Source organism: Zophobas morio, unplaced genomic scaffold (genome assembly GCF_036711695.1).
Source record: "Zophobas morio isolate AGI-343-1 ecotype UQ-CSIRO unplaced genomic scaffold, CSIRO_AGI_Zmor_V1 ptg000008l, whole genome shotgun sequence".
Classification (NCBI taxonomy): Eukaryota; Metazoa; Arthropoda; class Insecta; order Coleoptera; family Tenebrionidae; genus Zophobas; species Zophobas morio.
In genome coordinates, this window is record NW_026972113.1 from 9,861,936 (window position 1) to 9,878,431 (window position 16,496).

The 16,496-nt window shown below is 38.5% G+C and overlaps 4 protein-coding genes across 4 annotated transcripts; 3 read left to right on the plus strand and 1 right to left on the minus strand.

Annotated features, from left to right (window-relative positions):
- Positions 1 to 3,115: 3,115 nt before the first annotated feature.
- LOC135125271 (dynein regulatory complex subunit 2-like) lies at positions 3,116 to 4,617 on the plus strand. The gene has a single exon (XM_064050713.1). The coding sequence runs from the start codon at positions 3,150 to 3,152 to the stop codon at positions 4,533 to 4,535; it is 1,386 nt and encodes a 461-aa protein (XP_063906783.1). The 5' UTR covers positions 3,116 to 3,149; the 3' UTR covers positions 4,536 to 4,617.
- Positions 4,533 to 13,320, minus strand: LOC135125270 (angiotensin-converting enzyme-like). Its single transcript, XM_064050712.1, has 7 exons — positions 13,146 to 13,320; positions 6,473 to 6,655; positions 6,259 to 6,420; positions 5,960 to 6,212; positions 4,982 to 5,918; positions 4,793 to 4,933; positions 4,533 to 4,740 (listed from the first exon to the last, which is right to left on the minus strand). The coding sequence occupies exons 1-7, from the start codon at positions 13,158 to 13,160 to the stop codon at positions 4,596 to 4,598; spliced, it is 1,836 nt and encodes a 611-aa protein (XP_063906782.1). The 5' UTR covers positions 13,161 to 13,320; the 3' UTR covers positions 4,533 to 4,595.
- On the plus strand, positions 7,171 to 9,837 carry LOC135125268 (transient receptor potential cation channel protein painless-like). Its single transcript, XM_064050711.1, has 2 exons — positions 7,171 to 7,222; positions 7,272 to 9,837. The coding sequence occupies exons 1-2, from the start codon at positions 7,190 to 7,192 to the stop codon at positions 9,795 to 9,797; spliced, it is 2,559 nt and encodes an 852-aa protein (XP_063906781.1). The 5' UTR covers positions 7,171 to 7,189; the 3' UTR covers positions 9,798 to 9,837.
- Positions 10,228 to 12,348, plus strand: LOC135125501 (transient receptor potential cation channel protein painless-like). The gene is made up of 2 exons (XM_064051162.1): positions 10,228 to 10,282; positions 10,361 to 12,348. The coding sequence occupies exons 1-2, from the start codon at positions 10,228 to 10,230 to the stop codon at positions 12,346 to 12,348; spliced, it is 2,043 nt and encodes a 680-aa protein (XP_063907232.1).
- Positions 13,321 to 16,496: the final 3,176 nt, after the last annotated feature.

Genomic DNA, 16,496 nt, shown 5'->3' on the forward strand with positions numbered 1-16,496 from the left:
TTTTTGAATGTTTTCTTGGATTTTTTTTTATTTTTGGATATATGTATGTATTTGGATTTTTAAAATTTTATTTGCATTTTATTGTTTTTTTTTTGGGATTTTTTGGACTTTTTTGTTTTTTTTTTGGACTTTTTTGGATTTGTTTTGAGTTTTTGGGATTTTTTTTGGATTACCTTTTTTTTTTTAATTTATCGTTTTTCTTGGACTTTGTTATTATTTTGTTGGATTTACTCAAATTTTTCGATTTTTTGGAGCTTTTGAATTTTTTTTTGTGTTTGGATCTTTTTGATTTTTATGGATATTTTAGATTTTTTTGGATTAATTTGGAGTTTTTGGATTTTCATTTTTTGCATATTTTTGTTTTTTTTTGTTCTTTTGGATTTTTTGCATACTTTAGATTTAGATTTTTGGAATCATTGGATTCCTTGATTTTATTTTATTTATTACTGGATTTTTATGGATTTGTCTTTTTGGATGTTTGGAATTTTTTGGAATTTTCTAGATTTTTTTGGATATTTTTCAATTTTTCGACTTTTTGAATTATTCTTATATTGTGCTTTTTTATTTTCTGATAATTTTGTGGACATTTCCAGTTTTTGAGTTTTGTGTTTCTTGCGTTTATGTAATGGGTTTTCGAATTTTTTCAATGCTTGGATTTTTCTTTAATTTGGATTTTTTTTAGATTTTTAGGTTTTTGATTTTTTTCTTAGACTATTTACTTTTTTTGGGTTTTCTGTATTTTTTGAGTTTTTTGTATTTTTTTTATTGTGTTAGATTTTTTATATTTTTTAATTTTTTGGGTTTTTTTTGAGTTCATACTGGACTTTTTTGTTTGACTTTTATGGATCTTGAGAATTTTTTGGAATTTTCTCTTTTTTTAATTTTTTGTTTCATGAATTTTTTATTTTTTTGTATTTTTTTTGCATTTTTTTTTGGTTTGTTGTATTTTTTTTTTATTTTCTGATCTTTGGGTTTTTTGTTTTTTTTTTTGGATTTGTTTGGCTTTTTTGGATCTGTAATTTTTTGGAATTATCCGAATTTTTTGGATATTTTTCAATTTTTTGGAATTTTTGGATTTATTCAATTTTTTAGACTTTTCGAATAACAGTTATTTTTTGCTTTTTTATTTTCTGATTTTTTAATTTTTAGATTTTTGGGATATTTTTGATCTTTTGGACTATTAGATAACTTGGGCTTTTTGGGTTCCTTGCATTTTTTTGATTTTTTGGACTTTTTAGAAAGGTTTGGAATTTTTTCGAATTTTCTGTAATTTTTTGATTTTTTTGGATCTTCTGAATTTCTTGGATTTGTCTGGATTTTTTGGATACTTTTCAATTCTTTGGAATTTTTGAATACATCCAATTTTTTCAAATTTTTTAATAATTGTTATTTTTTGCATTTTTCATTGTTTTGGATTTCCTCTTTTTTTTAATTTATTGTTTTTCTTGGACTCTTTTATTATTTTGTTGGGTTATCTTGGATTTACTCAATTTTTTTCGATTTTTTGGATCTTTTGGTTGTTTATTTTTTGGATCTTTTTTATTTTATTGGATATTTTGGATATTTTTGGATTAATTAGGACTTTTTGGATTTCTTCGATTTTTAGAATTCTTTAGATTTCTTTTGCTTTTTCAGATTTTTTTGGGTTTTTTAATTGCATTTTTTCTCTCTTTATTTTTTCGATTTTTTAAAACTTTTTTTTTTATTTTTTTGTTTTTTGTTGGTTTTTTTTTTATTTCTGTATTGTTGTTATTTTTTGTTTTTCTTGTATTTTTTTGATTTCGTTAGATTTTCTTGGGTTTATTGGATTTCATTTAAATTGGCCTTTTTGAATCTTTGGTTTTTTCGGAATTGCTGAATTTTTTGGATTGACTCAATTTTTTTCGATTTTTTAGGTCTTTCGTTTTTTTTTTATTTTTTGGATCTTTTTTGATTTTCTTTGGATTTTTTTTGAAGTAATTAGAATTTTTGTTTTTTTTTGGATTTCTTTTTTTTTTAATTTTTTGTTTTTCATGGATTTTTTTATTTTGTTGGACTTTCTTGGATTTACTCAGTTTTTTTCAATTTTTGGGTTTTTTTGGAATTTTTTGATTTTTTCTTGAAGTTCTCGTTTCTTTTTTAATTTGCTGGATTTTTTTTTAAATTTTTTGGGTCTTTTGTTTTTTTTGTGTTTGAATCTTTTTGATTTCTTTGGATATTTTGGATATTTTTTATTGTTTTTTTAATGTTTTTGAAATTTTCTGGGATTTTTAAAGTGGTATTTCTTTTCTCTTTGAAAAAAATTCGGTGCTCCCTAGTGCTAAGAATTTGGAAGAATTTCAGGAGTCCCTTGTATATTTTTAAGAATGTGAATGAAAATTTGATTTTATTAATGAATTTGAAAGAATCTCGGTGGTTCTAGTGCCTTTTCTAAGAATATTAAAGAACTCTGAAGTCGCTTGTGCTTTATATAAAAAAAATTGAAGGAATTGAAAGAATCTAGGGGGTCTTTAATGCTTTTTTAAAGAATTTGATTTTTCAAAAGAAGTGGAAAGAATCTCGGGGGACTATAATGCCCTTCTTTAAGAATTTGATAGAATCTCGAAGTCCATTGGTATTTTGTTTTTTTTACTATTTTGAAAGAATTTCGGTGGCCCCTAGAGCTTTTTTAAGAATTTGAAAAGACCTCTGGGTTCCCAGTGCTTTTTATTAAAAAATTTGAAAGAATCTCGGGGGCTTCTAAAGCTTTTTTGTCTTAAAGAATTTGATATAATTTCAAAGGTTTCTTGGTGTTTTGTTTTTTAAATACATACTTTGAAAGAATCTAGGTGGTGTTTTTTTTAACGAACCTCTGGGCTTCGGTATGCTTTCTATTAAAGAATTTGAGAAAATCTCTATGGTCTCTAGTATTTTTTTAAGAACTTGAAAGAATCTCGGGGTCCTGGTGTTTTGTTTTTGGCAGAAGTTGACAAAATCTCGTGGATCCCTAGTGTCTTTTTTTAAGAATTGAAGAGTTTTATTTTTGAAAAAATTTGAAAGAGTCTTAGGGACCTCTAACATTTTGTTGTTGAAAGAACCTCGAAGAATATTTTGGAACTATAACAACCAACCCTGAATAAAACAATTTCCAAATCAAGAAACCCACTTTCAATCTCCCGTCAAACCTCCCAATGCCTCCAAAACACCGTCACCGCCCCACCCCCGAGGAGAAAAAACAACGCAAACTCGAGAAGAAACAGCGCAAACTCGAGCAGAAGCTCCAGCTCAAACGCGACCACCTCAGCCGCGAAGTCCACTATGGCGAAGTCACCTACCGCCAATACGAGAAGGACTGGAAGGCCATGCTCATCAAGTCCACCTTGCCGCGCATGCGCGCCGAGCTCGAGTTCGCCTGGCACAAGTTCGAGCGCGCCGTGGACTGCAAGGACTTCAGCATCTCGCTGCTCCTAGACGAGCTGCGGGACTCCGAGGAGCAATACATGCACAACTTCCGCGCCCACGCGGAGAACATGGAGGAGCTCATGGGCATCTTCCACGACAGACTCGACGAGCTCAAGGTGGACTTCTTGTCTGAAGTGAAAGCCATGGAGGAGCGGTGCGAGAACGAGTTCACGGACATTAACGAAGTGAACAACGAGAACATGAACTACTTGAAGACGATGTTGTACGAGCTGGAGCAGCAGAGGAAGGAGCATATTAGGTTGAAGCGGGGGGAGTACTTCTCGAGGGTGGATGAAGTGGATGCGAAGAACCAGTTGTTGTTGCAGAAGTTGAAAGCGAATTTGGAGAATAAGTACCAGACGATGTTCGAAGATATGAAGATGTTCATCCGGAAGTACAACAAGCAGATTAGGGAGAGGAGGAAGGAGCATAATGCGTTGAAGGCGGCTGATGACGCTATTCAAGAGGTGATAGCCAACCAGTTCAAGCAACTCAAGAGGTTCTACGACATGATCCGCCAACTCAAGCAGAAGTACATAGATATGAAGCAAACCGAAGGCAATGTGCTTCTGGATACCCAAGAGGAACGCCAGTACTTCGCCAACAGTTTTCTTTCATTGAAGATCAAACTCGACAGCGACACTAAAGCAGACTTCAGCAAGCTGGTTTTGTTGAGCCAAAGCTGCTCCCAGGTTTTCGAGTACTTGGAAAATTTGAACAAAAAAGGCGAGATGATTCTTTCTATGGCTTCAGTTTGTAGGAAACACGAAACGTTGAAGGAGAAAATTCAGCCGTTTCCTTGTACTAAGGCTGCGGTTAAGGAAAGCGACTTGGACGCAGAGAGTAGACAGGAGTTTGGGGTTGTTAGACCAGAAATGGATTTGTTCTGGCAGAGACTCGGGAAAGCGTATGGTACTCATTATGCCCTTTCAAAAGAAAGACAATTTCTGACTGAAGAAAATGAAATTCTGGTTGAAACACACAACGACTATTGCGAAAAGATCCTGTATCCTCCACCAGGAGGCTACATCAGCACGGTTGCCACTCCAAAAGTTGACCTGTCGAAAAGAAAGAGGCTCCGATTCCGGCCTTACTTGACCTGGCATTTGAGATAATGTTTTAAGGTTTTTATTGACTTTTTGTGACAAATGACAGTGAATAAAGTACAATTTTGTCTAGTATTTGGAATTTTGTTCCTTCAAGTATGTGTAGAGTGGGTTGAAGTACTCCAAAAGTGGGATGGCGTCCAATTTCCTTGACCCAGTCATGAGCTCCAGGGCGTCACTCCAGTGCTTACTAGCACCCAAAGCCAGACCCTTGCTGCAAAATAATAGTGGAATTAGTAAAGAAAACCACCAGCTATTAAAAGTACCTCAGCAAATCCCCAGCAGCCTTCGACTCATAAAAGTCGCACTTATGCAGCGGTACTTCTTTAGAATCTGGGCTATATTCACCAGCAGCAACACACAGACTTTTATAAAACTGAAACTGCAAAATATGCGCCACGAAATACCTACAAACCAAAACTATAGAAAAAAATTTGGACCCAATCCAAACTTACGCAATATATTGCGAATCTCCGGCCACATGGAACTTCGCCCCTGGGTCAAAATCGTTCTCCGACCTCTCTACCGGTGGCTTCACCTTCTGGTACTTCTTCCGGTACTCCCACCAGTGGGAATTCCACTGATTTTGGGTAACCCTACCCGAGAAAACGTCCCATCTCCACTTGTCAATAAGAAGCCCGAAAGGCAAGAACGCCACCTTCTGCAACGCTGTGTCCATTAAGGCGTTAATCGCAGCTTCGGTACTATCGGTGTAGTTCTTCACTAGATTGATCTTTTGTAGGTGCTTGGGCGTGGACACCGACAGCGCAATCGTGTCACCTATGGCTTCGTGGAACCCTGGGTTGGCTCCATCCCGGAAGATCACCAACTGCTTGGCGTACTGCATGAAGTACTGGATGTGTCCCATCTCATGGTGGATGACAATAAAGTCCTCGAAATTGATGTTCGTACACATTTTGATTCTATAATTGTGACCGTCGCAGAAGTCCCAAGCGCTAGCGTGACACAGTACTTCTCTACCATCGGTGGGTTTCTCAATCATGGCTCCTGCACTAGTATTGTAGCACACTTCCATCGGGATTAAACCCATGGACTTGTAGAACTCGTCGGAGGTTTTAAACATGTCCAAAACTGAGTACTTTTGTTGTTTGAGGGCGGCATCCACGTCGACTTTACTGGCTTGCGGGAAAGGCCGCACCAGCTCGGCTATGTTGTTCCATTCTTGGGCCCACATGTTCCCGAGGACGTTCGCCGGGATAAGCCCGTCAGAAATGTCAAGCTTACTACCAAAACGTTCTTTGAGTTTGCGACCGACGTACTTGTGGAGTTCTGCATAGAGTGGTTCGACTTGGGTCCACAGATCATCGATGTCCTGGATAAAAGTAGGCGATTCGTAGCTGTCCCTCCACAGTTCTCCTTTATCCTTAAACTCTACTCGGGTTAGGTTATGAAAACTGAAACTACCGACTTACTGTTAGCGACGGCGGCTTCATTGGACAGTTCTACGTATGTTTGGTACAGACTTCTTATTTTGGCACCGGAAGCATCTCTCCAGGCTTTCCAAGCGTAAACCAACTCGTCGTAGTTTGTGGATTTCGCCAAAATTTCTTCGATTCCGGGTTCGAGAGATAAACCTTCTTTGGATAGGTCGCACTTTTGGTTACTGAAGGGACAGATTTTAGCAGTACTGTAGATGTTGGTCATGTTGTTGGTAGCTTTGGTTAGCTGAAACGTACTCTTGAAGATCTAGTCGTTCAAAGAAAACACTCACTTTGGTCAGTTTTTCTTCATTCAGTGCAGCGTTTCCCAAAATCCTCAAATTTTTGACTTGTCTTTTGAGCTGTTCGTCTTGGTAGTCGTCAGGGTTGAGGTCTTTGAAATAATCTTGCCAGTACTTTTTGGCCAAAGCGGCGGACTCCAGAGTCACATTGAGCTAAGAAAATATTCATAATTAGGGTCCAACTGTTTCAGAAACTAGTGTTTACCAAAATGTCCTGCTTTTCTTTGTTGTTGATGTCCGTTTCGTAGTTCCATTCTGCTTCGTTGGCCTTCGTGCACATAGCAGACGCCGATTTTTCGTACTCGGTGGCCAAAAAGTTCTTCAGTTCATCTTGGCTAAGAGCAGATTTGGCGGGACTTGCAACGACGAGGGTTACTATTAGTAAAATCTGTAAAAGACAAGTAAAATTGGTACTTCTCGTTATGGTACTCTTCGTAGTCTTCTTCTTCAAATCAAATTTCCGGCATGATCGACTCCGCAACATGGGCTAAAATTTTCCTGTTTGACAAAAAGACCGCGATTTGGACAAAGACGGCCTCGATTGGAATCAAGTGGAGATTTTCGTGTCGTCGGATAATCACGACAAGCTCGTAAACCCTTGGACTTCTTGGAATAACGTCACGAGTGTCAAAATGGGGGAGGATTTCAAGATTTACGTCGAATTGTCGAATAAGGGGGCTGTCGCCAATAGTAGTTACTTTGAACAGCTATTACAGTATTATAGATTAGGCAACACATTTTACAATTTTTTCGACAACAAGGTACGAATACGAATAATCTTGCAGACAACAATAAAAGCCCTGTTTGTTTAAACACAATGCGAAAAATCAACAACACCTTATCGTAAGTCAACATATGTACCCAAAATGTATAAATCAAACTGATTTCTTTATAGTAAGAACAACGACTTGTAGTGATCATCATGACGCCCAAACCCTCCAAATATCTTCCAAATGTAAGCTTCATCAAAACAATAACAATAGAAATAATCTTATGTTCTCTAGTCTATCCGGATCCCGATGAACGAGTCCACAAACATGAACGAAGTCCGCGAACTATTCAACGTAGTCAAGGCCAACAACCTGAAGAAACTCCAAGACGTGATATCCAGAAACAAGGAAATCGTGCGATACAGGTACTACGACTGCGACAATCAGAACATCTTCATGATAGCTTGCAAAGACCAAGACGGAATGAGTGGCGTCAAAAAGGAGACGCTCAAAATTCTTATGGACGCACTAGGCGAGGATTTTAAAAGACCGTCGACGAACGACCACTGGGACCCTCTCCACTACACCGCCCTCAACGCCAACAAAGAGAAAATGGAAGCCATCATCGGACGTCTAGATTTACAAGAAGTCAACTCGCTCGTCTATTGTTCGAAGGACGTTCTAGAAAAGTATAACGTCTGTTCTGAACAGATTGGAGACACGTATTCGAACAACGCGTTGAACGTTCTCTTGAAGTACGGGAAGCGCGCCGACTGTGACCAGTTTAAAGCTTGCTTCGAGCTACTGGTCAAAAACGGGGTTTCAGTGAATCAACAAGACTCGGAACAGAGAAGTCCGCTATCCTTCATCAACAAAGACGATGAACTGAAGACAATCTTTAGTAAAGTGAGGAGGGAAGACAAAAGTGTTAACAGTGGTTTCAAGTTTGGTCGAATGAATAGCATCACAGAATTGGTGAGGAACACACCCGTCCAAACCCAAGACCAAGCCAACGGTTTAGACGGAAACGCCGAAAAATCCTCCAGTTGCACTCTTCTTCAGTTGTACTGCGCTAAAGGACTTCATGATTGTGTCGAGTACATTCTAAACAAGGGGGCGTCTCCGGATCGAGTGATTTCGAAAAATCCAACACCTCCGATAATCATAGCGATCTTGGAAGACCACGAAAGCATCGTCAAGCTACTTCTCAACCGAAATGTCCCTCTACCCGACGAAATATTGCTCACACTTTTCAAACTCTGCACCCAAAAAGACGTCGGCCCTATTACTAAGTACGTGAAAATGATATGCAATCACTTGCGACGAAACGAGAAACAGCATCTTCAATTTTACGTCACGACGACAGACGAATTCGATCGAACTCCTCTTCACTATGCGGTACTTCTTGGATGTCCTGATGTCACTCTAACCTTACTTTCTTTTGGTGCCTCCCTTATCGATAAAGACAATTTTGGGAATGTTCCTCTTCGTTCTATCGAAGCAACGGTTTTGGAAAAATTTTTCGACAATTGTATCAAGAGGGATAATGGTCAAAAAAACGACGAAAGCAACTTTTCGTTAAAAATCGACTACAAGTCGTTGGTTACGAAGAATGAAGATTTGCCAGAGGGTGAGTTCTTGGCGTACTTGACCCAAGAAACGCGTCTAAATCACTTAATCATTCACCCTCTTGTGCTAACTTTTCTAGCACTGAAGTGGCAGAAAATAAAGAAGATCGTGTACCTAGATTTGGTTCTTTATGTCATCTCTTATGTATGTTTAGTGGTGTATGGAGCTTTCTTTGCCAACATGATCAAAACACCAAGTCTAGTTGTACTAATTCCTTTTGGAATCTTGTTGTTTCGTACCACGGTCCAACTGACCATTTTCAAAATCGACTATTTGAAAAGTCTGAACAACATCATCGACTTGTTCCTCATTGGTGGAATTATATATATTATAGCAGCCGGTTGGTTCCCCTTTCTTCACAATCGTAACCTCTTGGTCGCCTACTCCGTAATCTTACTCACTTCCACCCTAGGTATCTTCCAACACATGCGCCACTTCTCCTTCTTCACCATCAAAGTCATCATGTTCGAAGAAATCACGATCAACTTCTTCCACTACATCGCCTTCTACATGTTTCCAATCCTAGCCTTCGCCTTCTGCTTCTTCATGTTGTCCGAAAACAAAAAGTGCATGTTTTTCGAAACCATTTACTCCACCATGGTCATGTTTGCCGGAGATATCGAAAAGAGTTTCCCCTCGGACAGATTCATAACCAATCCCATCTTCGGTCACTTCATCTACGTCGTCTTCGTAGTCTTAATCGTCATTATTCTGCACAACATTCTGATCGGTTTAGCCGTGAGTGATCTCCAACAAGTCCAAAAGCAGGCGGAGTTTATTGACAAGAAGGAGAGGTCGAAGTTTGTCACGAAGATCGAACACGTGTGTTACACGAAGTCGAAACATTCTGAGTTTAGAAAATTGAAAAAGATGGCTCGTGTTTTTAGGGAGAGTCGTGTTTTGGGGGTTCAGAGTGAAAACGGAAGGTACGTTAAGGTGGAAGAAATTGAAACTGAAGAGGATGAGAAAAAGGATCGTGATGGGAGGGGCTATCGGGTTCTTCATGACAGACAAGTGTTGAAGACGTTGCAAGAGGTTTCAAAGAACATGTATATGAGGGACAGGGAGGTCGAAAATCCTTACACTATTAAAAGTTTGCATGAAAAGTTTGGGAGAATGGAAGCTTTGATGTTGCAGGGGATGAAGATTTCGAAGAGGAAGGAATCTGATAATAGAGCTACGATTCTGTAGTTGTGGTTTTTAAGAATAAATGAACAAATTTTCTCACGGAGTATTTCTTATTGTTTGTTTTAGTTGTCGAGTTTTCCCGTTGAGATAACGTAAAAAAACTTGGTTATCAAAGTCGATTCTAATCTGTCTAAACAAACATAAATCTTCTTTGAGTATTATTTTATCTATACCTTGTCTGATAAACCAGAACACACCTTATTGATTGTTTCCAGTTCGGTAGCTGTGTGTGAAAAATAAAATCCAAATCACCCGAGGACTCTGAACGTTTACTCAAGGTCCCACAATGTCCCTTTCTAGAAGCAGAAAGCTTTGTTTGTGCCGTCCAAACAAACGACCACCTGGTTGTAAAAACCCAGATGTTCTAACCCATTAGTACGCCCCATACGACTACCAAACAATCCTCCACATCGCTTGCAACGACCAACACTCAATGGGGGAAGTCACGAGAAACACCATCGACACTTTGATTAAATTTGGAGCTAGATGTGACCATCCCAACAAGAACGACCACTGGGAACCCATTCACTACACCGCCATTAACGCCAACAAGGAAAAAATGTAAGCCATCTTGTCACACTTATCTAAAGACCAAATTAACTCACTAGTAACTTGCACTAAACACATTTTCCAGAAGTACACCTTCTGTTCGAAGAAAATCGAGAAGACGTACTCCAACAACGCACTGACTATTCTTCTCAAGTATGGTAACCGAGAGAAGGACTTTCATGCTTGCTACCAGCTCCTGATTGACAAAGGGATTAATGTCCAACAGGCCGACTCCAAAGGTGTTACTCCGTCTGATCTCATCTGGAAACTCCACGACGACAAACTAAATCGCCTCCTGAAAGTGAGAAGTGCGTTCCAAGACAATTTCAAAGACAGTTTTGGGTTGTTGCGTTTGAACAGCATCAACAGATTCATTTCCATGGACTTGAGTCCAGGCGAAGCCAACTCTTTGGACGGGAAAGACGAAAACGTGTCCAGTTGTACCTTGTTGCAGGTGTGTTGTGCCAAAGGTATGACAGCTTGCGTCAAACATCTTCTAGAAAAAGGGGCTTCTCCTAGCAAAGTTACCAAAAAGAATCCGGAGCACCCGATCGTGATAGCCATCAATGGGGATCACGAGGAGATGGTTAAGGTGTTCTTGAGCAGACACGACGTCGTTCTACCCGACGATATCCTCCTCCAACTCCAGATGTTGTACAACAACAAGAAGAAAGTTTCGACGGCTGATAAGTACATGAAGATGATTCTTAAGAATTTGCGTCGCTATGATAAAGAAACTCTTCAGAAGTATCTTCGTGCTAGGGACGATTTAGAGCGGACTGCTCTTCACTACGCTGTTCACTATAAGTGTACGGTTACTACGTTGAGTCTGTTATCTATGGGGGCGTCTCTTATTAGTGAAGACATCTTCGGGTACACCCCTCTCAGTTCCATCGATGCGCACGTGTTGGAGAAATGTTTCACCAGTTGTATCAGTGCCGTCCAAGAAGACGAAACCCCGACAGGATTTTTCCAGAAGAAAGCCCAATATTCGGTCAAAATCGACTACGGGAATTTGATTTCCAAAGAGAAGGACGTGCAAGAGTCCCAGTTTTTGTACCAGATGATCGGCGTGCCGGGTTTGAACCATCTGATGAACCATCCGGTTGTGGCAAGTTACCTGATTTTAAAATGGGAGAAGTTCAAGTGGTGGGTTTACCTAAACCTGAGTCTGTATTTCGTCGCGTATGTGTCTCTTCTCTTCGACGGGTTGTTCAAAACGTCGCACTTCCTACAAACCTCGAACGTACTGCTTTGGATAGCTTATGCTGTTCTACTGTGTCGCGACTTATCTCAACTCTTGATTTTTAGACTAAGCTACTTGAAGAAAGCTGAGAGCATCATCGATCTTTCTCTAATCGGAGCTGTAACTTACATTGTCATCGACAGTTGGATTTCGACTACTACAGACAACAAGAACCTCTTAGTAGCTCACTCCGTGGTATTTTTAACATCTACAATAGGAATTTTCAACCAACTGGGCAACGTTTCGTATTTCACCATCAAAGTGGCGATGTTGCGCCAAATCTCAGCCAATTTCGCCAAAGCTATGGCCTTCTACATCTTCCCAGTTGTAGCTTTCTTCTTTTGCTTCCACGTGCTGAGTGAAAAAGAGCACGCTTTCTTCGATTTGCTCTACCACACTGTGACGATGTTTGCGGGAGATGCAGACGGTGAGTTTCCTGAACAACAGTTTGAACACAACCCGATTTTTGGGAAGACGATCTACATAATCTTCGTTGTTTCCATGGGGATTATTTTGCACAACCTCTTGATTGGTCTGGCGGTCAGCGACTTGCAAGAAATACGAAAACAAGCGGAGTTTCTTTGCAAGAAGGAACACGCAAAGTATGTGGTCAAAGTCGAACAAATTATTTTTAGCCAGTTTAAGAACTCCAAACTCTTGAAACCTTTATTCCAGAACATACTTGCTTATCTATACGTGTTTAAAAAAATTCGTGCCTGTCAAGGAAGGCTCACGTGCCAAAAAAAAGAAGATACATGATCGAGAAACCGTTAAACATTTACAAGACATCTTCAAATAACTGACGAAAAACTACAACTAACTTTGAACGATAAAAGAGCCGAAAAGGCAAAAAAAAAATTGAAGATTAATTGTTTCATAGCAATTTCATTTCGTTTAATGGTAGATATTTCTATTGTCCTTCGATGATTCACACAATTACAGCAATTTGCGTGGTAATTAATTACGTAAAAATGACAATAAAACTTCAACAATGCGGGTTATTCGTCCTTTAAAAGCCAGAAACGATATTGTCAAAGAATCCACCATAGAATGCGAATATTTGCGATAAATGATACGAACGAAATAACTATGTACAAAATGCCTTGCTAAAAACATTAGTCACGCTTTTTTGTGTTTTATTTGAAAAACACCAATCGATTTCAGAATATACGAAATAAACAAAACACTGAATTTATTAACCGACCACAAATAAAAAATCTCGTTGTGCAATGTTCATTACCGCCAGTCAAGGTAATAAAACTGGATTAAAAAAACCTAATCTGAAACACGAAACGAAATGACTGCCATTGCTTTTGTAAAAACAAATCAGTGTTTTGATAAAAATCGTCTCGCACTAAACGTGTATAACAACTTTTTTTTAAACAAACTAGTTCCTCGTCCAGGGCTAGCAACATCCAAGATTCAAATCAGTGTATTGAACTCTTCACTCAGAAGACTGATATCAAACAAAAACGATCAAAAGAGAAAGTGCGTTTGCATTGGCAAGAAATTTACATGAAGTACCGTAATATCAACTAGAAAAAGTGGGTACTCACAGAAATTTGCTTCATTTTGGTGTTGTATGAGTTAAGACATCACACGATTTACTTTCTCACTAGACAAACCTTCTTTTCATTGGAGCTGCGATCGAATGGATTGTGACTCGGTAGTCAGGTGCTTTTATAAGAACCTCAGGTGAATACTCAATAGGTAGTTATCATGCGACTACCTCGAAGTCATTGATAGTTTTAGCGGTTCACGATTTATATTCTGTCACTTGTTAACGTCAGGAGATAATTAAATAAACAATAGATTGATCGCGTGCCAAATTAACTGTGAAATTTATCAACACTTGCGGTGCGAGTGGGAACGACTTGGTGAAATTTTATAGGTGCCAGAAATGATTTGAATAATAGAACACTAGTGACAATTCATCATTTATTTTACATTTTTAACATCTATTAGTTTCCAGTATAAGAAATTTGTGCACGGGTTCAAAATACTCTAAAAGTCCACGGGCATCTAGTTTTTCGTCTACAGTTATCTCTCTCAGAACCTCCGTCCAGTGTTTACTGGCACCAAGAGCCAACCCCTTCCTGAGACCCAATCACAACCTACCCCCAGCCACCACACCTACCTCAAATGAATCCCTGCTGTTTCAGATCCCCCAAAATCGCAAAAATGCAACGTCGTACTTCCCTTCTTCGGATCATACTCATCAGCAAAAATACACAGATTTCTATGAAGGTGTAAGCTAAGTAGATCAGCGACGAAGTACCTAAACACAACTAGTACTCAAACCACACCAGCCAGGACAGTTGGGACTGCCGAAGTTTCACATTAACAAAAAAACATGTTTGGGAGCCCGGGGAAGATTTCACATTGTCAAAAAAAAAGATATTTGGGGCCCCCGAGAAGGTTTTACATTTTTAAAGACAGTTGGGACCTCCAAGAAGGTTTCATTTTGAAAAAAAGATATTTGGGCCCCCCGAGAAGGTTTCACATTAAAAAAAAAATACAGTTGGAACCCCTAGAAGGTTTTACATTTTTAAAAAAGACAGTTGAGACCCCCGAGAAGGTTTCATATTCCTAAAACAATACATTTGGAGCCCCCGAGAAGGTTTTACATTGTTAAAAAAGACAGTTGAGACCCCCGAGAAGGTTTCACATTCTTAAAAAAGATACAGTTGGGACCCCCGAGAAGGTTTAACATTTTTAAAAAAGACAGTTGTGACCCCCGAGAAGGTTTTACATTTTTAAAACGACAATTGAGACCCCCAGGAAGATTTCACATTCTTAAAAAAAGATATTTATACATTCTTAAATAAATACAGTTGGGACCCCCGAGAAGGTTTCGCGTTCTTAAAAAAAAACATTTGGCGATCCTGAGAAGGTTTTACATTTTTAAGAAACACAGTTGGGACCCCTGAGAAGGGTTCATATTAAAAAAAAAAGATATTTGGGTCCCCCGAGAAGGTTTTACATTTTTAAAAAAGACAGTTGGGACCCCGAGAAGGTTTCACAATAAAAAAAAATACAGTTGGAACCCCTGAGAAGGTTTTACATTTTTAAAAAACACAATTGGGGCCTCCGAGATTTTACATTAAAAGAAAACAGTTGGGACCTCGAGAAGGTTTCATACTCCTAAAAAAATACATTTGGCCACCCCGAGAAAGTTTTACATTTTTAAAAAAGACAGTTGGGACCCCGAGAAGGTTTCACATTCTTAAAAAAAAATACAGTTGGAACCCCCGAGAAGATTTCACATTCTTAAAAAAAAAATACAGTTGGGACCCCCGATAAGGTTCTGCATTTTTAAAAAAGACAGTTGAGACCCCCGAGAAGGTTTCATATTCCTAAAACAATACATTTGGAGCCCCCGAGAAGGTTTTACATTGTTAAAAAAACAGTTGGGACCCCCGAGAAGATTTCACATTCTTAAAAAAAAATACAGTTGGGACCCCCGAGAAGGTTTTACATTTTTAAAAAAGACAGTTGGGACTCCCGAGAAGGTTTTACATTCTTAAAAAAAGATATTTGGGACTCCCGAGAAGATTTTACATTAAAAAAAAAGTTGGGACCCCGAGAAGGTTTCATATTCCTAAAGAAATACATTTGAGGCCTCCGAGATTTTTCATTAAAAAACAAAAACAGTTGGGACCCCGAGAAGGTTTGATACTCCTAAAAAAATACATTTGGGCCTCCCGAAAAGGTTTCACATTTTTAAAAAAGACAGTTGGAACCCCGAGAAGGTTTCATATTCTTAAAAAAAAATACAGTTGGAACCCCCGAGAAGATTTCACATTCTTAAAAAAAATACAGTTGGGACCCCCGAGAAGGTTAAAAAAGACATTTGGCGACCCTGAGACGGTTTCATATTAAAAAAAAAAGATATTTGGGCCCCCCCGAGAAGGTTTTACATTTTTAAAAAACACAGTTGGGACCCCCGAAAAGGGTTTATATTAAAAAAAATACATTTGGGCCCCCGAGAAGATTTTACATTAAAAAAAAAGTTGGGACCCGAGAAGGTTTCATATTCCTAAAGAAATACATTTGGGGCCTCCGAGATTTTACATTAAAAAACAAAAAGAGTTGGGACCCCGAGAAGGTTTGATACTCCTAAAAAAATACATTTGGGCCTCCCGAAAAGGTTTCACATTTTTAAAAAAGACAGTTGGAACCCCGAGAAGGTTTCATATTCTTAAAAAAAAAAATACAGTTGGAACCCCCAAGAAGATTTCACATTCTTAAAAAAATTACAGTTGGGACCCCCGAGAAGGTTAAAAGAGACATTTGGCGACCCTGAGAAGGTTTCATATTAAAAAAAAAAGATATTTGGGACTCCAGAGAAGATTGTACATTCTTAAATAAATACAGTTAGGACTCTCGAGAAGGTTACGCGTTCTTAAAAAAAAAACATTTGGTGATCCTGAGAAGGTTTTACATTTTTAAAAAACACAGTTGGGACCCCCGAGAAGGGTTTATATTAAAAAAAATACATTTGGGGCCCCCGAGAAGATTTTACATTAGAAAAAAAGTTGGGAACCCGAGAAGTTTTCATATTCCTAAAGAAATACATTTGGGGCCTCCGAGATTTTACATTAAAAAACAAAAACAGTTGGGACCCCGAGAAGGTTTGAAACTCCTAAAAAAATACATTTGGGCCTCCCGAGAAGGTTTCACATTTTTAAAAAAGACAGTTGGAACCCCGAGAAGGTTTCACATTCTTAAAAAAAAAAATACAGTTGGAACCCCCGAGAAGATTTCACATTCTTAAAAAAAAATACAGTTGGGACCCCCGAGAAGGTTAAAAAAGACATTTGGCGACCCTGAGAAGGTTTCATATTAAAAAAAAAGATATTTGGGGCCCCCGAGAAGGTTTTACATTTTTAAAAAACACAATTGAG